The sequence below is a fragment of the Elephas maximus genome, chromosome 18, assembly GCF_024166365.1.
Source record: "Elephas maximus indicus isolate mEleMax1 chromosome 18, mEleMax1 primary haplotype, whole genome shotgun sequence".
NCBI lineage: Eukaryota > Metazoa > Chordata > Mammalia > Proboscidea > Elephantidae > Elephas > Elephas maximus.
The window spans coordinates 48,123,169-48,148,916 of NC_064836.1; the positions used below are offsets into that span (position 1 = coordinate 48,123,169).

A 25,748-nucleotide genomic window follows, 5' to 3' on the forward strand; every position below is an offset into this window, starting at 1 on the left:
TTCTTCATCCTTACATATTCAAAGTTCACTTATCTTACTAATTCTTTTTAGCAAATTGTTATCCATGCTCTTAACTACTGTCAGTGTTTTTACACAAACAACACACACCTTCTACATTTGTTTTCCAACTATGCCCTCCCCCTGCGAGGTGTTTTTGTAAGTGCCACTATGCTAATTTTCTTTAACAGCAATATGTAAAATACCTTGTGGGGGAAGGGCGCAGTTGGCAAACAAACTTGCATGGTAGGAGTTATTTGCGTAAAACTATGGTAACTGAAATTCCCGAACATTCCTAGTAACTAAAGCATACTAGGGTGACTATATGTAGCATCTCTTTAACACGGGTTTGGTTTGGGCTTACCTCTTCTCTTTTACGGGGTGCATATACTTACTAACATTTATAATAATCTTATATGCTCATATCGTTAGTTCACAGAAAATTCAATGCTTGTAACGTTTGTGTACATTATACATATATAAGTGTATATATGCGTAGTTTTGTTCAATAAATGTCTTTCCTACTATGTATGATCTGGAAAAGGAGCCCTGGTGGCACAGTGGCTAAAGCACTCAGCTGCTAACCAAAAGGTCAGCAATTTGAACCCACCAGCTTCTTCTCAAGAGAAAAATGTGGCAGTCTGCTTCCGTAAAAAATTACAACCTAGGAAACCCTATGGAACAGCTCTGCACTGCCCTATAGGGTCTCAATGAGTCAGAATCAACTCAGTGGCAATGGGTTTGGGTTTTTTGGGATATGATCTGGAAAAAATTTGTCAAATTTTGCCATATAGGTATTGTTGTTAGCTGCCGTTGAGTTGGCCACTGACTCGTGGCAACTCCATATACAACAGGTCAAAATAATGCAATAGGCACTTGTGACCCAGGGGGGTTTTGTTGGCTGATTTTCTGCAAGTAGATCACCAGGCCTTTCTTCCTACTCTGTCTTAGTTTGGGAACTCTGCTGAAACCTGTCTAGCAACAAGCAAGACACTGAGACAGGTAGTGGTTGTGCTTGAGACGCATTGACCAGGAATCAAACCCAGATCTCCTGTGTGATAGGTGAGAATTCTACCATGGAACCACCAATGCCCTCTGTATAAAAGAAACCTGTTGCCATCCAGGTGATTCTAACTCGTAGTGACCCTACAGGACAGAGTAGAGCTACCTCATACAGTTTCCAAGCAGTGGCTGGTGGATTTGAGCTGCTGGCCTTTTGTTCAGTAGCCAAATGTCTAACCACTGTGTATTACCAAAAACCAAACCAAACCCATTGCCATCGAGTCGATTGTGACTCATAGTGACCCTATAGGAGATAGTAGAACTACCCCATCGGGATTCCAAGGTTGTAATCTTTACAGAAGCAGACTGCCACATCTTTCTCTCACAGAGGGACTAGTGGTTTTGAACTGCCGACCTTTTGACTAGCAGCCCAGTACTTAACTACTGCACCACTAGGGATCCTTACATAGGTATTAGTCGCCTTTATTAAAATCACTGGTTATTTAATACCACTAGAGATTTCCTGAAAACTCTATTATGTTAGCTAAAAAACCAAAACCCATTGCTGTCGAGTTGATTTCAACTCATAGCAACCCTACAGGACCGAGTAGAACTACCCCAGAGGGTTTCCAAGGAACGCCTGGTGAATTCGAACTGCTGACCTTTTGGTTAGCAGCCGTAGCTCTTAATCACTACACCACTGTATTAACTACCAGTTGCAAATTCCAACATAAAATCAACCAAGCGAAAAATAGTTAAGAAGACTAAGGTTGTGTACCAAAAATGTTATTGTGTTAGTCAAAAGCTAGGCAATTGCATAATAAAACCAACCATCAAATACACTAGTTAGGGCAAGGCCCCTTGTTGAAAAATACAAGGAGTTAAAGACAGTTACACAGGATTCTATTGAGAAGGTTCATGTTGACAAGCTGTCCTTTTGCTCTCCCTCAGCCTTTAAAAAAAAAATTAGCCAAGGTAATTTCATTTCTCTCCCAAGTTACCTTAATCTTGTAGGATAGAACAATACCTAAACGTTTCACTTCCTTGAGCATGTTCAGGAAAATCTGTTTGTTTGGCATAACATGTTAGCTTATCCTGAACATCAGCCTATCCCTCTAACTGATTTATTTCTAACCAGAATAATATGAGTATAAAAATACCTGTAATGTGAAGTCTAAAGTATTGAAGTCCTGGATGGATTTATACTGCTTTAGAGTATATGATTTAAAGCTAGTGGAGGATCTCAACGTTTTATAGGCATTTAACTTTTTGGAGAAATCGCATCCTCAGTCACAGAGCATGTTATGATTTTAAAATATTATACAGTGCCACATTTTTGGAGGGCCATGGGTAGGTGGTTAGGAGAGCCAAGCAAATAGGGATTCTTTGTAATTTATTCTTACCTTTGTCTGATGGATGGAAAAGATGTCAACATTTCAAATAAAATGTTCTGGTTTTGTTGTTGCTGTTCTAAAATATAAATTGCTCATATTCTAAGTACTAAGAATGAAAAAATTCAAGTTAATATATCCTGCCACAGATAGTATACCATTTTAGTAATTAGCAATTGAAAATGCCTTGATAAAAATATTGGAGGATAAATCTGCCACTTGGGGACTGACAGTAAAATAAAGGCAAAGAAATAAATTTCTCTCCTCTGCACTGTGATCTGTAAACACATTTTCTGTCTCCTTAAGGAGAAACCTGGTCTTCAGCTGGTACTGCAATGTTTTCTAAAGGCCAGAATAATATTAATTTATTTTCCACTTCAATTAAAATAATTATTTCTGATCTTTGAGGAAATTTGACACCAGATTTAATTTGTCTTGTCATGTGTCTTGTCAGAAATATTTTCATATCAGTATTAGGTCGACTAACCACTATTGAAAAAAATCAAAATCTCAGGGGTTTACCTGCTAACATCGTATCCCAGTGACTGAAGGGCTGTGTTCCTTGCAGCGATACAGGTTCCTTTACCTCTAGTGCCTCTTTAAAAGAGAAAAGAAAAAACATAGCCCTCAAGTTGATTCTGACTCTTAGCAACCCTACAGGGCATAGTGGAACTGCCCCACACAGTTTGCAAGGCGCAGCTGGTGGATTTGAACTGCCAACCTTTGGTTAGCAGCCAAGCTTTTAACCACTGTGCCACCTCGGCTCCCAGTCAAATCCAACCAACAGCTTCTTTTTGTATGATCCTAGAACTAATATATATATATATATTTTTATAGGCTGTCAAAAATAAACAAGGAAAGCTATTGTTAGAAATCTCATGTGTTCTGCAGTGCATATGATATACAACTTTTTTTTTTTTTTTTCTTTTTAATATGGCCCGTTCTTTAAAGAAAAAGGTTGCTGATCCTCCCCTAGTGTTTTGGAGTCCTCAGCTGGATTCTTTGCTTGGCCCAGCTGATATGAGACTAGAGAAAATGCATGAGAAATTCACCAGAAATTTTCTTGGGCCTGCAGATTATGTGCATCACTTATTCCAACATTCCGTTGGTCAAAACTCAGGCACGTAGGTATTCATAACCAAAAGGGAAGCTCCTTGAGCTGGATGCTCAAGAGGAAAAGGAAAACGGTTTGGCTAATAACCAGGTAATCTCTGTCATATTTTAAATGTGACATTAAAAAGTGCCCACTTGTAATAGATAATTAATGCTATATTTTGAAAGAGTATTTTTTGGAATATGTGTTTTATTAATTATTCTGCTTAAATGAAGGAAAGCCAGAAACTTCTAGGATATACTGTTCTCCTTTCTTTCTAGTCATCCTGGTGAGCACCACCACTCCCATCTGTTAACAGTTAGGAGCATGTGACTAGCTCTGTCAATAAATTGGTACATCATTTTGGTAGCCGTCTTTAACCTACTTCACAATACTTAGCTTACAACTACCTCTAAATTTCTCTTTGTTTACGAGCAATAAAGTAGAGGACCATTTATTACCTCACTGACCATATAATTTGGTCAACATATTAACTATTGATACATACAAACTTCCCACAAATCCTGTTATTTGGCCTGTGAGGACCTCATAATTCCTTTTCCAGAAGGCCACATCTCCGTAAAGGGTGGGAAGAACAACATTTTTCAATAACAAAACTATTAGGTCCAGTTGGATTACAGTGAATCTATTTTTTTTTAATAATTTTTATTGTGCTTTAAGTGAAAGTTTACAAATCAAGTCAGTCTGTCACATATAAGCTTATATACACCTTACTCCATACTCCCACTTACTTTCGCCTTAATGAGTCAGCCCGCTCCCTCCTTCCAGTCTCTCCTTTCCCGATGGTTTTGCCAGCTTCTAACCAACCCTCTCTACCCTCCCATCTCCCCTCCAGACAGGAGATGCCAACAAAGTCTCAAGTGTCTACCTGATACAAGTAGCTCACTCTTTGTCAGCATCTCTCTCCAACCCATTGTCCAGTCCCTTCCATGTCTGATGAGTTGTCTTTGTGAATGATTCCTGTCCTGGGCCAACAGAAGGTTGGGGACCATGACCTCCAGGATTCCTCTAGTCTCAGTCAGACCATTAAGTCTGGTCTTTTTATGAGAATTTGGGGTCTGCATCCCACTGTTCTCCTGCTCCCTCAGGGGTTCTCTGTTGTGCTCCCCGTCAGGGCAGTCATCGGTTGTGGCCGGGCACCATCTAGCTCTTCTGGTCTCAGGATGATGTAAGTTTCTGGTTCATGTGGCCCTTTCTGTCTCTTGGGCTCATAGTTATCATGTGACCTTGGTGTTCTTCATTCTCCTTTGATCCAGGTGGGTTGAGACTAAATGATGCATCTTAGATGGCTGCTTGTTAGCATTTAAGACCCCAGACGCCACATTTCAAAGTGGGATGCAGAATATTTCATAATAGAAATATTTTGCCAGTTGACTTAGAAGTCCCCTTAAGCCATAGTTCCCAAACCCCCACCCTTGCTCCGCTGACCTTTGAAGCATTCAGTTTATCCCAGAAACTTCTTTGCTTTTGGTCCAGTCCAGTTGAGCTGACCTTCGGTGTATTGAGTATTGTCCTTCCCTTCACCTAAAGTAGTTCTTATCTAGTAACTACTCAGTAAATAACCCTCTCCCGCCCTCCCTCCCTCCCCCCTTCATAACCACAAAAGTATGTGTTCTTCTCAGTTTATACTATTTCTCAAGATCTTATAATAGTGGTCTTATACAATATTTGTCCTTTTGCCTCTGACTAATTTCCCTCAGCATAATGCCTTCCAGGTTCCTCCATGTTATGAAATGTTTCACAGATTCGTCCCTGTTCTTTATCGATGCTTAGTATTCCATTGTGGGAATATACCATAATTTATTTAACCATTCATCCGTTGATGGACGCCTTGGTTGCTTCCAGCTTTTTGCTATTGTAAACAGAGCTGCAATAAACATGGGTGTGCATAGATCTGTTTGTATGAAGGCTCTTGTATCTCTAGGGTATATTCCTAGGAGTGGGATTTCTGGGTTGTATGGTAGTTCTATTTCTAACTTTTTAAGAAAATGCCAGATAGATTTCCAAAGTGGTTGTACCATTTTACATTCCCACCAGCAGTGTATAAGAGTTCCAATCTCTCTGCAGCCTCTCCAACATTTATTATTTTGTGTTTTTTGGATTAATGCTAGCCTCGTTGGAGTGAGATGGAATCTCATCATAGTTTTAATTTGCATTTCTCTAATGGCTAATGATCGAAAGCATTTTCTCATGTATCTGTTAGCTGCCTGAATATCTTCTTTAGTGAAGTGCGTGTTCATATCCTTTGCCCACTTTTTGATTGGGTTGTTTGTCTTTTTGTGGTTGAGTTTTAACAGAATCATATAGATTTTAGAGATCAGGCGCTGGTCGGAGATGTCATTGCTGAAAATTCTTTCCCAATCTGTAGGTGGTATTTTTATTCTTTTGGTGAAGTCTTTAGATGAGCATAGGTGTTTGATTTTTAGGAGCTCCCAGTTATCTGGTTTCTCTTTGTCATTTTTGGTAATGTTTTGTATTCTGTTTATGCCTTGTATTAGGGCTCCTGACATTGTCCCTATTTTTTCTTCCATGATCTTTATCGTTTTAGTCTTTATGTTTAGGTCTTTGATCCACTTGGAGTTAGTTTTTGTGCATGGTGTGAGGTATGGGTCCTGTTTCATTGTTTTGTAAATGGATATCCAGTCATGCCAGCACCATTTGTTAAATAGAGTATCTTTTCCCCAATTAACTGACACTGGGCCTTTGTCAAATATCAGCTGCTCATATGTGGATGGGTTTATATCTGGGTTCTCAGTTCTGTTCCATTGGTCTATGTGCCTGTTGTTGTACCAGTACCAGGCTGTTTTGACTACTGTGGCTGTATAATAGGTTCTAAAATCAGGTAGAGTGAGGCCTCCCACTTTCTTCTTCTTTTTCAGTAATGCCTTATTTATCCGGGGCCTCTTTCCCTTCCATATGAAGTTGGTGATTTGTTTCTCTATCACATTAAAAAATGTCATTGGAATTTGGATCGGAAGTGCATTGTATGTATAGATGGCTTTTGGTAGAATAGATATTTTTACTATGTTAAGTCTTCCTATCCATGAGCAAGGTATGTTTTTCCACTTATGTAGGTCCTTTTTAGTTTCTTGCACTAGTACTTTGTAGTTTTCTTTGTATAGGTCTTTTACATCTTTGGTAAGATTTATTCCTAAGTATTTTATTTTCTTGGGGGCTACTGTGAATGGTAATGATTTGGTGATTTCCCCTTCGACGTTCTTTTTGTTGATGTAGAGGAATCCAAGTGATTTTTGTATGTTTATCTTATAACCTGAGACTCTGCCAAACTCTTCTATTAGTTTCAGTAGTTTTCTGGAGGATTCCTTAGGGTTTTCTGTGTATAAGATCATGTCATCTGCAAATAGAGATAATTTTACTTCTTCCTTGCCAATCTGGATGCCCTTTATTTCTTTGTCTAGCCTAATTGCTGTGGCTAGGACCTCTAGCACAATGTTGAATAAGAGCAGTGATAAAGGGCATCCTTGTCTGGTTCCCATTCTCAAGGGAAATGCTTTCAGGCTCTCTCCATTTAGAGTGATGTTGGCTGTTGGCTTTGTGTAGATGCCCTTTATTATGTTGAGGAATTTTCCTTCAATTCCTATTTTGCTGAGAGTTTTTATCATAAATGGGTGTTGGACTTTGTCAAATGCCTTTTCTGCATCAATTGATAAGATCATGTGGTTTTTGTCTTTTGTTTTATTTATTTGGTGGCTTACATTAATGGCTTTTCTAATATTAAACCAGCCTTGCATAAAAAAAAAAAAAAATTTTTTTTTTTTTTTTATACCTGGTATAAATCCCACTTGGTCGTGGTGGATTATTTTTTTTTGATATGTTGTTAAATTCTATGGGCTAGAATTTTGTTGAGGATTTTTGCGTCTATGCTCCTGAGGGATATAGGTCTGTAATTTTCTTTTTTTGTAATGTCTTTACCTGGTTTTGGTATCAGGAATATGGTGGCATCATAGAATGAGTTAGGTAGTATATTCTGTCATTTTCTATGCTTTGAAATACCTTTAGTAGTAGTGGTGTTAAGTCTTCTCTGAAAGTTTGGTAGAACTCTGCAGTAAAGCCATCCAGGCCAGGGCTTTTTTTTGTCGGGAGTTTTTTGGTTACCATTTCAATCTCTTTTTTTTGTTATAGGTCTATTTAGTTGTTCTACTTCTGATTGTGTTAGTTTAGGTAGGTAGTGTTTTTCTAGGAATTCATCCATTTCTTCTAGGTTTGCAAATTTGTTAGAGTACAATTTTTCATAATAATCTGATATATTTCTTTTAATTTCAGTTCGGTCTGTTGTGATGTGGCCCATCTCATTTCTTATTCAGGTTATTTGTTTCCTTTCCTGTATTTCTTTAGACAGTCTGGCGAATGGTTTATCAATTTTGTTAATTTTTTCAAAGAACCAGCTTTTGGCTTTGTTAATTCTTTCAATTGTTTTTCTGTCCTCTAATTCATTTAGCTCAGCCTTAGTTTTATTACTTGTTTTCTTCTGGTGCCTGATGGATTCTTTTGTTGGTCACTTTCTATTTGTTCAAGTTGTAGGGACAGTTCTCTGATTTTGGCTCTTTCTTCTTTTTGTATGTGTGCATTTATCGATATAAATTGACCTCTGAGCACTGCTTTTGCTGTGTCCCCGAGGTTTTGATAGGAAGTGTTTTGATCCTCATTGCATTCTATGAATTTCTTTATTCCCTCCTTAATGTCTTCTATAACCCAGTCTTTTTTCAGCAGGGTATTGTTGAGTTTCCAAGTGTTTGATTTCTTTTCCCTGATTTTTCTGTTATTGATTTCCACTTTTATGGCCTTGTGGTCTGAGAAGATGCTTTGTAATATTTCGATGTTTTAGATTCTGCAAAGGTTTGTTTTATGACTTAATATGTGGTCTATTCTAGAGAATGTTCCATGTGCACTAGAAAAAAAAAGTATATTTTGCAGCAGTTGGGTGGAGTGTTCTGTATAAGTCTATGAGGTCAAGTTGGTTGATTGTAGCAATTAGGTCTTCCGTGTCTCTATTGAGCTTCTTACTGGATGTCCTGTCCTTCTCTGAAAGTGGTATGTTGAAGTCTCCTACTATAATTGTGGAGGTGTCTATCTCACTTTTCAGTTCTGTTAAAGTTTTTTTATGTATCTTGCAGCCCTGTCATTGGGTGCATAAATATTTAATATGGTTATATCTTCCTGGTCAATTGTCCCTTTAATCATTATGTAGTGTCCTTCTTTATCCTTTGTGGTGGATTTAACTTTAAAGTCTATTTTGTCAGAAATTAATATTGCTACTTCTGCTCTTTTTTGCTTGTTGTTTGCTTGATATATTTTTTCCATCCTTTGTGTTTTAGTTTGTGTCTCTAAGTCTAAGGTGTGTCTCTTGTAGGCAGCATATAGACGGATCTTGTTTCTTTATCTAGTTGAAACTATTTTTGTAGCTAAAATTTGCATTGGTCTAACTAGATGTGATGAGATGTTTTCCCATGGTCTTTTACTATAGGATATATCTGAAGAGGGAAATAAATTTGAGCTTGCCTAGTTTTTGTAAGGAAGATCCACTTCTACAGATTCTTTACTGTAGAAATATATATATATATATATATATATATTTTATTTCAGCACAAATGTGATTGCCTTTGAGACCACTGGAGATATCTGGGAAAGGTGCAATTATGTATCATAGATTTTAAGTAAATGAGAATGTAAAATCTTATTACTTTTATCATGACCTCATTGTGACTAAAAGCTGTTAAGGCCTAAACAAGTTTGGTTTCAATCATTTCTAAGCGTTTTGATATATCTTGAATCAGTTTTCAAGGTGGAGTTTTTTTTTAATCTCATTACAACTATTCTCTTTCTTTTGTATGAGAATATGTCAGCTATTTTATTAATTTTAGCTGTAAATGCCAGTGAACACCTACTATATTAAAAACAGCTTCTTATTTAAACTTCCAATAATAATTTTAAAAGATAATCAATACCTTTGACTTAAAACAACTGAATGTAAGAAATATGAAGAAAGATTACATGAAAAACTTAAAGATGTGAGTAGAATTCTGATATTCCTAATATCAGTAGTCATTGTGGTCATCAGAAGTGTTTAGTCAAGGCAGTAATATTCTTTGATCTTCACTTTTAGATTAAGAGTTAAAGAGACTCAAATCTGAAGACCAGAGAAGGGGCACTTATAGTTGTTTACATGAAATATGGAGCTATTTCAATAAATGGCTTCATAACTTGATCATTAAATATATAGAAGAAATGAGGGATTGAAGAAAGAAAAAGATGCCTTCAAGCTTTTAAGCTTGGATTATTGGAAAATGAAGGGGCTATGAGCTAAAACTGGAAAATGAGGGAGATAATGTGGTTTAGGAAATGATGTGCTCAGTAATAATTCCATTTGAGTTTAAATGTCCACTAGACAGTTAACGGAGCCCTGGTGGCATAGTGGTTAAGAGCTCAGCTGCTAACCAAAAGGTTGGCAATTTGAGTGCACCAGCTGCTCCTTTGAAACCCTATGGGCCAATTCTGTTCTGTCCTACAGGGTCACTATGAGTTGGAATCCACTGGATGGCAATGGTTTAATGGATTAGACAGTTGAAAAATGGATTGAAATAAATATTAGAGTAAAATCAATGGTAATAATAGCAACTTTTTATGGAACAAAGGAGCCTCGATGGTGCACTGGTTAAGCACTGGGCTGCTAACTTACTGAAGATTGGGAGTTTGAACCCACCAGCAGCTTCACAGGCGAAAGATGCAACAGTCTGCTCCTGTAACGACTTATAGTCTTAAAAACCCACTGGGGCAATTCTGCTCTATCCTATAGGGTCACTATGAGTCGAAATGCACTTGACAGCAAGAAGTCTGTGGTTTATTTATGGAACCCGTATTCTAGGTTCCATGCAGATTGTTTAATACATATTTTTGTACTTAGTCTTCATTAAGCTTATGAAGTAGGTATTGGCATTCTCCTTTATATATAAGAAATTGAACATTTGTGAAGTTAGCATAATAAGTCCCACTCTGTTATTTCTAGAGATGGAATTTAAATCTATATTTGTACAACTGCAAAGCCTGCATGCTCTTAGCCCCCAAGCTCTGCTGCCTTTTATGATGATGATGTAAATTTTCAATATGACAGAAATCAGAGAGGTAATAAGCAAATGTCTGGAGATAAAAGATAAAAGAACATAAGATCTAAAGAGCTGTGTGGGGAAGGGGAATAGCCATGTAAATGAGGCCAAAGCAGAGAATCCATCAAGAACAAAACTCTTGGTATGAATCTCATGAAATTCTAGGCATGGGAAGGGCTTATGTGAGGCCAGAAAAATCAGTTCTTTCTATTATAAGCTCTTGCCTTTATTCATCCATAACCAGACTCTCCAAAATATGTTAGTATGAATGTGAGGTGTGTGTGGTGTGTGTATACATGAGTGTGTGAATTTATATCAAGTGTGAGCAGAATATCATATTTCGATAACAAAATTATCAGATCCAATTGAATTATAGTGAAACTATTTTACCACTAAAATTTGCATTGGGCTACCTAGAAGTAATCAGATGAGATGTTTTTCCACAATCTTTTACTCTAAGCAATATCTGAAGAATAAAACAAATTTGAACTTGCCTAGTTTTTTGTAAAATAATAATAATAACAATGAACTATCAGAGAGTGAAAAATTGTCCTGAGGTTGATCCCAAAATTTACTGAGCCTAAAAGGACATGCGGAATTAAATGGTAGTACTAAAAAAAAATAATAAATAAATAGCCCAAATGTTCTTATTTCATGTCCCCTTTCACTATTCCAGTTTAAATTATTTAATTGCTGTTTTATTAATGAATTTTATTTTATATATTTAGTTTTTGCAACACTTTGTGGTAAAATTTTCTTTGACTTAACATCTCTACTTCAAAGCATACCCAACTCTAAATTTGTATTGTTGGGTATTTATTATTTTAAATGTAAAGTGCTCCTTTAGACAGCTACTCTCTATTCCCAAATGAACTCAGTTTCCCTTTAATCTACTTACTCCCCTCCATGAGGCAGGCTCTATGGGAGTCCTCAAATGGATCTGCCTTTGTCCTTACAGGCAAATTAGTTAAAGCTTTGATCACACCAAAGGAGAAACACTAAAGAGCAGCCTTCTCCTTCTGGGAGCTTCCCTCTAGAGACCGCTAAGAAAAGAATTCTTTGTTTCCTTATATTTAAGAATTAAGTAATCCCCAGGGGAAAGAATGATAGGTCTCCAAGTTACTAACAATCTTTTATAAGCCACCGAGAATTTTTTAAATAAATAGAAAGCAACACCACTGCCAGCAAAATGTGGACCAAAGCTCGACCATGGAAAACATTGGAGATAAGCCTAATGCATTCTTTCTACTCTTAAAAACCTAATTCAAGCCTATTTTCAAGGGGAGTTCTTGACTTTTAAATTACTTCCTGTTTATGCTTACATGAAATATTACTCTTTTGGCATTCAAAATCATGCCTAATGATGTGTAGCTGACAGTTGCGTAATGTTGTTGTTGTTCTTGTTAGGTGCCGTCAAGTTGGTCCTGACTCATAGCTACCCTATGCACAACAGAAAGAAACACTGCTCAGTCCTGCACCATCCTTACAATCCTTGTTATGCTTGAGCTCATTATTGCAGCCACTGTGTCAATCCACCTCATTGAGGGTCTTCCTCTTTTCTGCTGACCCTGTACTCTGCCAAGCATGATGTCCTTCTCCAGGGACTGATCCCTCCTGACAACATGTCCAAAGTATGTAAGACTCAGTCTCACCATCCTTGCCTCTAAGGAGAGTTCTGGCTGTATGCCTTTAGACAGATTTGTTTGTTCTTTTGGCAGACCATGGTATATTAAATATTCTTCGCCAACACCACAATTCAAAGGCGGCAATTCTTCTTCAGTCTTCCTTATTCATTGTCCAGCTTTCACATGCATATGATGCAGTTGAAAATACCATGGCTTGGGTCAGGCGCACCCTAGTCTTCAAGGTGACATCTTTCCTCTTCAACACTTTAAAGAGGTCTTTTGCAGCAGATTTACCCAATGCAATGTGCCTTTTGATTTCTTGATTTCCATGGCTGTTGATTGTGGATCCAAGTAAAATGAAATCCTTCACAACTTCAATCTTTTCTCCGTTTATCATGATGTTGCTCATTTGTCCAGTTGTGAGGATTTTTGTTTTCTTTATGTTGAGGTATAATCCATACTGAAGGCTGTGGTCTTTGATCTTCATCAGTAAGTGCTTCATGTCCTCTTCACTTCAGCAAGCAAGGTTGTGTCATCTGCATAACGCAGGTTGTTAATGAGTGTTCCTCCAATCCTCATGCCCCGTCCTGCTTCATATAGTCCAGCTTCTCATATTATTTGTTCAGCATACAGATTAAATAGGTATGGTGAAAGAATACAACCCTGACGCACACCTTTCCTGACTTTAAGCCAATCAGTATCCTCTTGTTCTGTCCAAACAACTGCCTCTTGATCTACGTAAAGGTTCCTCATGAGCACAATTAAGTGTTCGGGAATTTCCATTCTTCCCAATGTTATCCATAGTTCGTTATGATCCATGCAGTCGAATGCCTTTGCATAGTCAATAAAACCCAGGTAAACGTCCTTCTAATATTCTCTGCTTTCAGCCAGAATCCATGTGACATCAACAATGATATATCCCTGGTTCCACGTCCTCTTCTGAAACTGGCCTGAATGTCCGGCAGCTCCCTATCGATATACTGCTGCAGCCGTTTTTGAATGATCTTCAGCAAAATTTTGCTTGCGTGTGATATTAATGATATTGTTCTTATAGTTTTCACATTCGGTTGGATCACATATACCAGTTGGAAATGTGGACAATGTCTATCAAAAAAAATACATCTTATTGTCCAGAATGAGCAGATGACTTAGGAAACATTTCATATTTCACAGATACTCATTCATCATGTCTTCTTCATTGGGGTTTGCAGATAACTTTTTCAAGTTAATCATATTATGAGAACTTAACCTATATTTTAAATCCTTTTAAGGTAAGGCCCTAAGAATTTTGAGCTTTCACCCAAATCTTCATCAATCAAGAAGGCAAGGATTTGCCTGAGGTACTCAGAGTGACAAGAAAAAAACAAAAGAAATTACTCTATAAACTACCTGTGTGGCTTCCTGTTACAACTGAGACACTTTGCCTCAATTGGAAATAAAAGCATAATAACATACTCCCTAAGGTGAGGATGGTGCAGTCTGATGGATACAAGCACAGCTGGAAGAAGGCTATGGCTGCTTCAGCTACATTGGAACCAAAGTTCATAACTTTTTGTGGCTGAACACCTATGGAGAAATACTATTCAGACAAAATATTTTACAAAGGGATTATATGTTTTTATAATTAGCAGTTCTTGCTGGGAATTAGATTTGTTTTGAGTAAAATAATTGAAAGAGAGACTACTCAAACACCAATTCATATCCTAATATACATTTCTTCAGTGTGACCACCTTTATTTCACCTATTCTGCTTCTAAACTCTAAATCATAGATTCTACTCCTTTGACCTTAGCTTTTACTCATTAACATCTGAGGTGCTGAAGGGCAAACCGTCTGAAAAATTATAATGAGACTATCATTACTTCATGGAGCAGAATTCTTAAATCTATATATGTTGGACCTAAACTGTTGAGAAAATGTTTAATGAAATTTATGTCATGCCTTTAGTGAGTGTGTGTGTGTTGGGAGGGGCGTAGGTATGAGTGTGTATGTCCATTTTTTAATGATGGAGGATGTATATTTTAAAATTAAAAATTCAAAACATTTTTATAAATGTGATGCAAAAACCCAGAGAAGAAGAATTGCATGCTTGGGATTTGCCTGCTCTGGTCAAGGCTGCTGTTCTAATCAGAAGCTGGCAGAGCAATTTTGTTCTACGTGATTTATTTTACCAAAGTAAATTGTGTACTTTTCAAAGATTTGTAGATTAAAAAAATCACAACATTCAATAAGCAAACAAGAAAAATACAATTTGGCCATGCCACACCTTTCCCTGGTCTTATGGAATGATGCCAGGTAGGGATGTGCAACACAAAAACAGGCTAGTGATATCAAGAAAGGTGGCAACATTAGTAATCCATTTGCAGTATAGTATTTTGTGAATTTGTATTTTTGGAAATAAACTCAAACACCATACTATGCACTTAAAAATCTAATGTTTAAAATAGTGTTTATTATATCACTAAAGACCACCACCCATCTTTTGGTTTGTCTTACTGTGGTGTCTTGCAGGTTGCTGTGATGCTAGAAGGTAGGCCACTGGTATTTCAAAGACCAGCAGGGTCACCCATGGTAGACTGGTTTCATTGGAGCATCCAGACTCATACAGACTAGGAAGAAAGGCCAGAAAATTAGCCAATAAAAACACTATGGATCAAAACAGAATATTGTCTGATATAGTGCTGAAAGATGAGCCCCTAGCTTGGAAAGTACTCAAAATATACAGTGGCTGCCACAATGGGCTAAAGTATACCAAGGACCTTGAAGCCAATGCAGGAACAGGCAACAGTTTTTTTTTTTTTTCTTGTACATAGGGTCATCATGAGTACTTGGTGACAACTAACAAAAGCAGTATGGCATAATTGTAGAAGAATGTTGAGCTGAACTTTCCATTGTTCAGAATCCTAGCTGAAGTCGAAATCTAAAACCGTAAGACAATAAACTACTGATTCTAAAAACTGCTACCCTTAAGCTCCCAGACACTTGAAAAATCTGCCCAACCACTTTCACCAACACCCCACACAATCTATATATCAACCTATATAAGACAGAGAAAGAAAGGAAAGTGTGCTGTGCCTCGTGGGGAGGGCAGTGATTGAGGTAAGAAGCCAATTTACTGCCAGGAGAGGCTCTAGATAATTGGTGGTGGTAGGAGGGTTGTCCTTGGGAAATTGCTCTCAGAGTTTGTCCTAATAAGGAAAATTTGCATCTACTTTAACATCCCAAGGATATATGTCAAACTGCAGAAATCAGCAAGAACTCACCACCCCCTCACAACCACACAGAAAGGGGAATTGGAGGCCTGTGCTGATGGGAAAATTGAAGAATAAGTAGGCAACTTCTCTGTAAGAGGATTCTTAGCAGCAATAAAAGAAAACGAAGCTTAAAATTTCTCCAAGAACACCATGTCCTCAACCTATGGGAATGCATTAGTACAAAGGTAAGCTAAACTAGAGAAGAGAACAGGGTCAAAAACCACACCAATATGCAACCAACTAGGTGCTATATCCTTTGCACAATCCCTCTTCCCTGCCTTCAACACTAGAGGATTTTGTATTCCAAAGTCTTGGCATAGCTGCACCGTTCCTCTATTCTTCTAAGACCCACTGAACCAAAGAATAGATTTGACACATTGAACACTAAAGATCGAAGACCAGACAAGTTGTGGAATGACATCAAGGACATCGTATATGAAGAAAGCAAAAGGTCACTAAAAAGACAGGAAAGAAAAAAAAAAGACCAAAATGGATGTCAGAAGAGACTCTGGAACTTGGTTACTGAGTAGCTAAAGTGAAAGAAAGAAATGATCAAGTAAAAAAGCTAAACAGAGTATTTCAAAGGGTGTCATGAGAAGACAAACTTAAGTATTGTAACGAAATGTGGAAAGACTGGGAAGGGAAGGGAAGAACACACTCAGCATTTCTGAAGCTGAAAGAACAGAAGAAAAAATTCAAGCCTTGAGTTGCATTGTTGAAGAATTCTATGGGCAAAAAATAGAACAGCATAGGAAGCATCAAAAAGAATACTGAAGGGATACACAGTGTCACGGAACCAAAAGGAATTGGTTAAGGACCAACCATTTCAGGAGGTAACGTATGATCAAGAACTGATGGTACTGAAGGAAGAAATCCAAGCGGCACTGAAAGCATTGGTGAAAAACAAGGCTCCGTGAATTCACAGAATATAAATTGAGATGTTTCAACAAGCAGATGCAGCACTAGAAGCACTCATCATCTGTGCCAAGAAATTTGGAAGACAGCTGCCTGGCCAACTGAGTGGAAGGATCCATATACATGCCTACTCCAAAGAAAGGTGATCCAACGGGATGCAGGAATTATCAAACAATAACATTAATATTACATGCAAATAAAATTTTGCTGAAGATAATTCAAAAAAAGTTGCAGCTGTGCATCGACAGGGAACTGGCAAAATTCAAGCCAGATTCAAAAGAAGACATGAAGCAAGGGCTATGCTGATGTCAGCTGGATCTTGGCTGAAAGCAGAGAATACCAAGAAGGTGTTTACCTGTGTTTTACTTATTGTGCAAAGGTATTCAACTGTATGGATCATAACAAGTTATGGGCAATATCTCAAAAAATGGGAATTCCAGAATGCTTAATCGTGGTCATGAAGAACCTGTGCATAGACCAAAAGGCAGTTGTTGGAACAGAACAAGGAAATACTGCATGGTTTAAAATCGGGAAAGGTGTGTGACAGGGTTGTATCCTTTCACCGTATTTATTCAATCTGTATGCTGGCCAGTGTGACCTTCACCACTAACAACCTCACGCTCACCACTGTGGCATTGGAGAAGCCGCTCTGCATGTTTGAAAGCAACGCTGCCCTTGTTGGCACCTACGAGGTCTACCTCTACATCTTCCCTGAGTCGGGTTCAAGTATGTCCTCGTCAATATGTCCACTGGCTTGGTACAGGACCAGACCCTCTGGTCAGACCCCATTCGCACCAACCGGCTAACCCCGTGCTCAGTGATTGACAAGTGGCCTGGGAGGCGGAGGGGAGGCATGGTCGTCATCACGGCCATCCTGGGCTCCCAGCCCTTCTTCCGGCTCCTGGGGTTCACGGGTGCCATCCTCCTCAGCTCTGTGGACATGGGGAGTCCAGATGGGGAAACGGCACATGACTTCCAGATCACGCAGGAGGCCGTCCCCAATTCTCTGGGGACCTCAAAGCCTTCGTACACATCTGTGAACCGGGGGCCTCCCCTGGACAGGGCCGAGGTATATTCCAGCAAGCTCCAGGACTGAGCTGAGCCCCCCACCTCAGGGAAGCATTCCCCACCAACCTGCTGAGGTTCATTCACTCACTTGACTATGGTGCACTTGACCTACAGTGAAATAGTGTGTGTTGTTCAGCAGCAGGAAAATGTTCGATAATATCTTCCCAGAGATTTGGGTTTAATAAAGTTTACAGAACAAAAAAAAAAAAAAAGGTATGCTAAGCAAATAATCTGAGAAGCTGGTCTATATGAAAAAGAACACAGCATAAAAATTGAAAGAAGACTCCTTAACAACCTGTGAAATGCAAATGACACAACCTTGTTTGCTGAAAGCAAGGATGGCTTGATGAATTTACTGACAAAGATCAAAGACCACAGCCTTCAGTATGGATTATACCTCAACACAAAGAAAACAAAATCTCACAGCTGGACTGATAAGGAACATCATAATAAACAAAGAAAAGATTGAAGTTGTCAAGGATTTCATGTTACTCGAATCCAAGACAATGTCCATGGAAGCAGCAGACAAGAAACCAAACGAAATATTGCGGTGAGCAAATCTGCTGCAAAAGACCTTTGTAAAGTGTTAAAAAGCAACGATCTCACTTTAGAGGATTAAGGTGCTCCTGAGCCAAGCCATGGTATTTGCAATCGCCTCATATTCATGCAAAATCTGGACAATTAATAAGGAAGACTGAAGAAGAATTGATATCTTCGAATTATGGTGTTGCCGAAGAATATTGAATATTCCATGGGCTGCCAGAACAAACAAATCTACCTTGGAAAGAAGTACAACCAGAATGCTTCTTAGAAGCAAGGATGATGAGATTCTGTCTCACATACTTTGGACATGTTATCAGGAGGGACCAGTCCCCGGAGAAGGACATCATGCTTGGTAAACTAGAGGGTCAGTGAAAAAGAGGAATACCCTCAATGAGGTGAATTAACACAGTGGCTGCAACAGTGGGCTCAAACATAGCAACAATTGTGAGGATGGTGCAGGACCAGGCAGTATATGTTTGTACATGGGGTTCTTATGAGTCAGAACCAATTGGTTGGTACCTAGCAACAAACAACAACAAGACCTAATCACAAATTGATATGAAAGATGGATAATGAAGACTTCGAATAAGTTACAAGATAGGGCGTATCTTATTTATTGAAAGTGTACACAAAGTTATGGAAACTTGTAAAATGCCACCAGAGGGTTAAAAAGAGGATTTGGTATGCCATGGTTAAAAGCAGCTTGTATAGCTGATTTATGTTTATCCTAAGTATTTGAAATTCCTCAATAAACCAGGTATGCATGACATTTTTCTCCTAATTTTCAGTTCCTTTTTTTTCATTGGTCATACTGATGATCTTACTATCTAATAACTTTGTACCATTTTTGAGAGGCAGACTCAAGAATTAAGCAGTGCATTACTCTCTATTCTTTGCAGTTAAATAAACCTAAATAAAATCTATGCAATATAATTTAAAATATTTTCTTCAAAGCATAGTTTGAGATATGCTTATTAATTATGAAAATACACATCAAAACCAGACAGGAAAGGTACCAAAATGGTAGGACATTTACAAATAGTGGTGGAATTATGAATAGTTTCTTCTTATCATGTCTTCCTCCCCAATTTAATAATAATAATAATAATAGTGAGTATTAATTAAACATCTAATAAATGTTAGGCACTCTTCTAAGTACTTTACATATACCCATTTAACTCCTCACAACAATTCCAAGAAACAGAAAAAAATTATTAGCCTCATTTTACAGGTGATGAATATGAAAATATATTAAACAGATTTAATATTTAAAATATTAATTATATTTATATGTTTGTATAATCCCTGAGGAGATTTTATGACATTTCTAAAACCATACAGCTAGTAATTGACAGAGCCTGAATCTAAACTCACGCAATCTTACTACAGAAGGGTGAGGCTAAACTTTTTTTTTTTAATGTGCTTAAGGTGCCAAATTTCATTTATCCAGAAAATGTGTTGTCTTAGTCTGGCTTCTTTAAAAAAAAAAAAAAATTTTTTTTGAAGGAAAATCATGAAGCGTAGAGAGAGGTGGATATTTATCTAAAGAAAATGGCTCATGTGGTTACAGAGGCTGGCAAGTCTCACAGTCTGTGGGTCAGGCATCAGCTGGAGGCTTCTTCTGGCTCACATGGCTGCAGGGGCTGACAAACCCAGAATTAGCAGTTCAGGGGGCAGGCTGCTTGCTCACAGGGCTGTGGAAGCTGGTGAGCCCCAAAGTCAGCAGATCAGACAACAGGCTGCTGGCCCATAGGGCTGTGGAGCTGGTGAATCCCAAGGTTGGCAGGTCAGATGACAAGCTGCTAGCTCAAGTCCTAAGAACTGTAAGTCAGCTGATGATGAGCCAGAAACAGGATCTAGAGCAAGTAAGTGAACTTTGACTGAACGTCCATGTATACCTTGGGTACAGGCCACACCTCTGGAGAAAGAAGTCCCCTCACAACTGATTGGCTGATCACATCAGATCACATCATGGAAGTGATTACATCATATCACAAAATGGAGGATAATTACATCAGATCACAAAAATGGAGGATAATTATATAACACTGAGAGTCATAGCCTAGGCAAGTTGACACAACATTAACTACCACATGTGTCAAGAACTGAAGAAGTCTGAGGTTTTATCCTACTTGCAAGCTAAGAATTTAGACTGCCACAGTTTCATCGATACTAGGATAAAGCGCGAGACTCCTGGGTCAGAAACATAGGACAGTATATTACTCACAGCAATAGTAGTAACAAGCATATTTTTGTCTTTCTCGTGTCAATTCTCTGAGTCCCACAGGGTAAGGTGAAGAGGTTCCAGTGACATCTATACACACTGTGGGTTGCGTTAGTGGAGAGAAACCTTGCACTTATCCTGTACTATAAGCATGTTTAACCATTTCTCCAGAGGGAGACACTATCTGTACTTTCGACGGCTGTAAGCAAACCTGCTCTTCACTCTAAAGGGAAAAACTATTTATGTTTTTCAAGGCTGTTCATTATATAAACTTCTTGAAAAATTAGTCTGGAACGAACACCAAAAGTGCTTCTGCTCACAAGATCTGCAGAAACATGACAGACCCATGGAGAACTATCTCCCTATAAAGGTCTGTAAAAGTGACTATCAATGGTGATGCTATGAGAATGCTACTTGATACTCTGGGAATGGAAATGGGTTAAACGTTTCTTCCTGGAATTTTTGGCCAATTAGAAAAAACATATACAACAAAAGATAATTGATTTTCTTTATGTCATATTTATATTGTATCATTTATATCTGCTTTTTACAATACATATGCCCCCAGAAAAAGATGCTCCTTCATCTTTCCAACCCTGAAAGCATATTTCACCCCCTTTCAGGAGACCCCAGGCTTTGTATCTTGAAATATATCTCCACTTATAACTGTAATTTACTCTGACTGAGAAAGACTAGTCTATTTTCGTTATAAAATACGTGATATTTTGTAACAAACTTGTACTGGAAGTACTTGGTTTTAACTACCTTTATGAATTAAAAATGACTTTCTTCTGCTATTCAGTAATCTTCAAAATAAATACAACTGAAAGATATTTAATATAGTCATCGATGACCTGGAGATTGAAAGATGCCATGAAAGTCTTATAGCATTAATGATTTTAATGGGGGCATATTTTTATCACATATTTAAAATATGCTTAAATATACGATGTGTTGAAAATGAAGAGTGGATCACTGTGTACATCCAAAGAGAAATCAGGAGGGACAAAGACGAGATAATTAGTATTCACTATCTTTTTTTTTCTCCTATTTAGTCTTCCCAGCAATCTGCCCATAAGGAAAAACTCTGATTCTCGTCACTATCAGAAGCCTCTTTTCTTAGACTGTTCATAAAAGGATCCTAGAAGGAGATAAGCAGGGCACATAAGGATGTATCTTGGAAATAAGGATGAAGTTGTTATTTTATTATGAATCGATAGTCATAACCGCTTACGATTGCAAGGGTCTTTACATTTTACTAAGCATGTATACATGAATCTCCCTTCAATCCTCACAATAAAATAATGATATATGCGATGTGGTGTCTTTTTTAGGTAAAAAACTGAAGTGCAGAGAGTTTATCTAATTCTACTAACGTCACAGGTTGCTGAGCAGCAGCCATGAGGTTCAACCCTATTTTGTGTGAGGAAAAAAGGAAAGATAATATTAAAGAACACAATATTCATAGTGGACAGGTTCCCTAGGATTGCCTTAGCAAAGTAACACAGACTGGGTGGCTTAAAAGAACAGAAATTTATTGTCTCACGGAGCTAGAGGCTCATGGTCTGAATTTAGGGAATCAGCAGGCCATGTTCTCTTGGAAGCTTCTAAGGGAAGATCCTTTCTTTCTCCTGGTTTCTAGTAGTGTCAGACATAACTTCATCCTCTCGTGGTTGTACTCCCTCTGTGTCTCTACTTCTCTTTTATAAGGACACCACTCAGATTGGATTAGAGGTCATCTTACTCTGGTACGTTCTCACGTTAGCTGGTATCATCTTTAAAGACTCTATTTCCAAACAACGTCACATTCACAGTTACCGGGGGTTTAGACCACCGTATATTTTTGGGGAGATACAATCCAATCCATAACAAGTAGCAAAAGCCCTGAATTTGACTCTTGATGGTGTTGGTGAATAATGATCGCCTACATTTTTACCTTGTGCACATTACCCTTCCCAAAGAAAATTGGCAAATAGAATTTCCTTTTCTTACCGTTTACACAAGTTTGGGGGATGCAAGAGCCAGAGAAACTAGCAGACCTTCAAGACTTTTGGGTCCATGGTTCCCAAACCTAGTTGAATATCAGAATCACCTGAGAAGCTCTAAAAATAAATTTACTGGGCCAGCTCTTTAGATATTTTTATTCACTATATTTAGAAGGAATCTTCATTTTAACTCCCTAGGAATTCTGATGATTAGAAGGCACCTTCCCCCATATGGCACATGTAGTAATCGTCTCCATTACCTGCTGCCTCTTGTGTGTCAGCTGAGAATAACAATTTCTCAAGCCTTACATTTTTGCATTACACCTTCATTTTCTTCCTTGCCCTTGGAATTACACGTATATATCACCTCATATGCATGCATGTAAGTGTATGTATTTTCTATACTCTTACATTGTAGGAAGACTGTATATCTATATCCCACATTTAGCTACCAATAACCATGTGACTTCGAGTAAGTTACTTAACTTATAAGACTTTCAGTTTCTTCATTGTAAAAGGGGGATTTTTTAAAATTGTACTTTAGATGAAGGTTTACAGAGCAAACAAGCTTCTCATTAAATAATTAATACAAATATTGTTTTGTGCCATTGGTTTCCAACCCCTAGACATGTCAACACTCTCCCCTTCTCGACTGAGGTTTCCCATTACCAGCTTTCCTGTCCTCTCCTGCCTTCTCATCCTTGCTCCTGGGCTGTTGTGCCCCTTTAGTCTCATTTTCTTTTATAGGCCTGTATAATCTTTGGCTGAAGGGTCAACCTCAGGAGTGACTTCGGTGCTGAGCTATAAGGGTGTCCAGGGGCCATAATCTGGAGGTGTCTCCAGTCTCTGTCAGACCAGTAAGCCTGGTCTTTTTTTCTTTTTTTGTGAGTTAGAATTTTGTCCTACATTTTTCTTCAGCTCTGTCCAAGACCCTCTATTGTGATCCCTGTCAGGGCAGTCGGTAGTGGTCTTTGGGCACCATCTAGTTGTGCTGGACTCAGTCTGGTGGTGGCTGTGCAATTTGTGGTCCGTTAGGCCTTTGGACTAGTCTTTCCCTTATGTCTTTGGTTTTCTTATGGATTGTTGTTTTTGTAAGCTTCCATACAGTCAGTTCCAACTCACAGTGACCTCATGTACAATACAGCAAAACGCTGCCTGGTACTGCGATACTTATAACTATTTCACAGTTTGACGTGAAGTTTAAAAAGAAAGAAAAACATTGCAATTGAGTTGATTCCAACTCATAAGGACCCTATAGGACAGAGGAGAACTGACCCATAGGGTTTTCAAGGCTGTAATCTTTACGGAAAAACTGGCACATCTTTCTCCTGCAAAGAGGCTGGTGAGTTGGAATCTCCAACCTTCTGGTTAGCAGCCAGGCACTTAACCACTGTGCCACCAGGGCTCAGAAAATTTAAACAAAGTGCTTGGAGCCTAGTTGATGTTCAATACATTTTATTAATAATTTTATCATATTTCATCAAAACACGAAGTATCAAAAGATGTGTTTTGTTTTACTTTGTTTTTAACTGCAAATAATCTCACTGGCAATAGTTACACTGAACTTATGTGAATATGCCATATTTGTCAACCCAGTCAGTGGAAGTATTTCTTTACTTCTAAGCTAATTTCACTCCATGTTAAGAAAGAGTAGACTTACAAATATATACTAACCTCTTAAACTATATCTACAGTCTTGTCAGTGTCTGAAGAATTAAATATATGGCCAGGTTTCTATATTGAGAGAAAACTACCCCTAGACTGTGGCACAGTGGTTAAGAGCTTGGCTGCCAACAAAAAGGTCGGCAGTTCAAAACCACCAGCCACTCCTTGGAAACCCTGTGGGGCAATTCTACTCTGTCCTACAGGGTTGTTATGAGTCGGAACAGACTTGACAGCTTGGTTTTGGTCTTTTTTTTTTAGACTATTAAAGTGGCTAGAGTTGGAGAGAGGCAGGTCAGACACATATCTCATGGTCCTTGGTGGTGCTCCACGTTTCCTCTCCTTTTCTCCTTGCTTGCTCTCAATCTAGTGAGTTCTTTTGGTTTACTGGAAGGTAGACTCTCAACTACAGATTAGATCAAATTTTTTGTAAAATAATTTGAAAACATTTTTCTTATAACTGCAATAATTATGTAAAGCTTCTTTTAAAATAACATAGGTTGATGTTTAATCTATGAAAATGAGTTAAACTTGTTTTGTTAGTATACTATTAATGACTATTGCCTTACTAATATAACTTAAAAAAAATGGTCCTGAGAACTTGGGTCTTTCTTTTACGTTCATGAATGATTGATGAAGCAGCCTTTATGTGCCATATACTGTGGATTGCAGAAACAGCAACTTTGGCTCTTTATGAGACTGAGTTTTACTACTGAGCTCCCCATAAATATCAAGTTATAAATAAATTGTGCCTCACAAGTGCTTCAACCCAATTCCATGCTGCTCACTAATTGGCCTACCACAGATGGCCACAACCAAATAACTAACAATTAGATTACCCCATTGTTACAAATTTGCTCTGTAAATAGCGAGGCACATGTGGCTTTCGACAAGGGGTTACAGAAGAAAGGTGTAGAACAATTTGTTAAATATTAAACAATACTCTAATTCAAAGTCATGTCATTTCCTCTCTGGAAATACAACTCTAACTTAGCAGTCACTATCAGCATTGTGGTTATTTGTTGGACTTTACATTTTTACCTGGGTTTATACAAATGCACATAAATACAAACACAGCTAAAATAGAAAATAAAATGAACATGTACTGTGAAATATTACTTTGGATCCTTGTTTCATGAAGATGTTATAGGCAAGACCATCCTGATGTGATCTTTCTAATAATCTCAGTAACTAAATTCCCTTGAAGAGAATGAGGGAGGGATATTCTTGCACCACGTTTTGTGCTATGATCTGTCTTTGGATAGCCACAAGAACAGTAGTAAGGGCTAAAAAAAAAAAAAAAAAAAAAAAAAAAAATTTTTTTTTTTTTTTAAGGGCTAAGCATGAGTTAATAAGTATACTTCTAATAAGAAATGAGAAACTTGAAAGAACTAAAGAAACAACATTTGTACATTAATATCCCATTTCTACAGTCTCTGTGTTGAAGAAACTTCTTTCTCTTGTGAGTTGCCATTGAATCCTCTCCCACTCATGGAGACCTTATAATAGAATGAAACATTGCCTGATCTGGTGCCATTTTCATGACTTTTGATGTACTTGAATCCGTTGTGTGGCTGTTGTGTCAATCCATTTCATTGAGAGTTTCCCTTGTTTTCCCTTACACTCAACTTTACCAAGCGTGATGTCCTTTTCTAGGGATTGGTCTTTCCCGATGGCATGTCCAAAGTAAGCAAGAAAAAGTTTCATCATCCCTGCTTCTGAGAAGCATTAGTTTTATTTCTTCAAGTGTTGGAGGATAGTTAGAATAAATACATAGAAGGAAGGTCTTCTGGGCTTACGTGAGTCAGACAACATGTGCAGAATTTAATGAACTACATTGCACATCT

General features: G+C 38.0%; 1 protein-coding gene across 1 annotated transcript; it reads left to right on the forward strand.

Moving 5' to 3' along the window:
- Positions 1-17,000: 17,000 nt before the first annotated feature.
- LOC126061349 (uroplakin-3a-like) lies at positions 17,001-17,515 on the forward strand. Its single transcript, XM_049857860.1, has 2 exons — positions 17,001-17,139; positions 17,223-17,515. Exons 1-2 carry the CDS (start codon positions 17,001-17,003, stop codon positions 17,513-17,515), a joined length of 432 nt encoding a protein of 143 aa, XP_049713817.1.
- The last annotated feature ends 8,233 nt before the right edge of the window (positions 17,516-25,748 follow it).

Bases quoted from the DNA above. Each gene is read 5' to 3' on its own strand.
- LOC126061349 (XM_049857860.1), top strand. From the start codon at position 17,001: ATGCTGGCCAGTGTGACCTTCACCACTAACAACCTCACGCTCACCACT. The intron at 17,140-17,222 runs GTTCAAGTATGT...GCACCAACCGGC, and splicing joins CTACATCTTCCCTGAGTCGG to TAACCCCGTGCTCAGTGATT.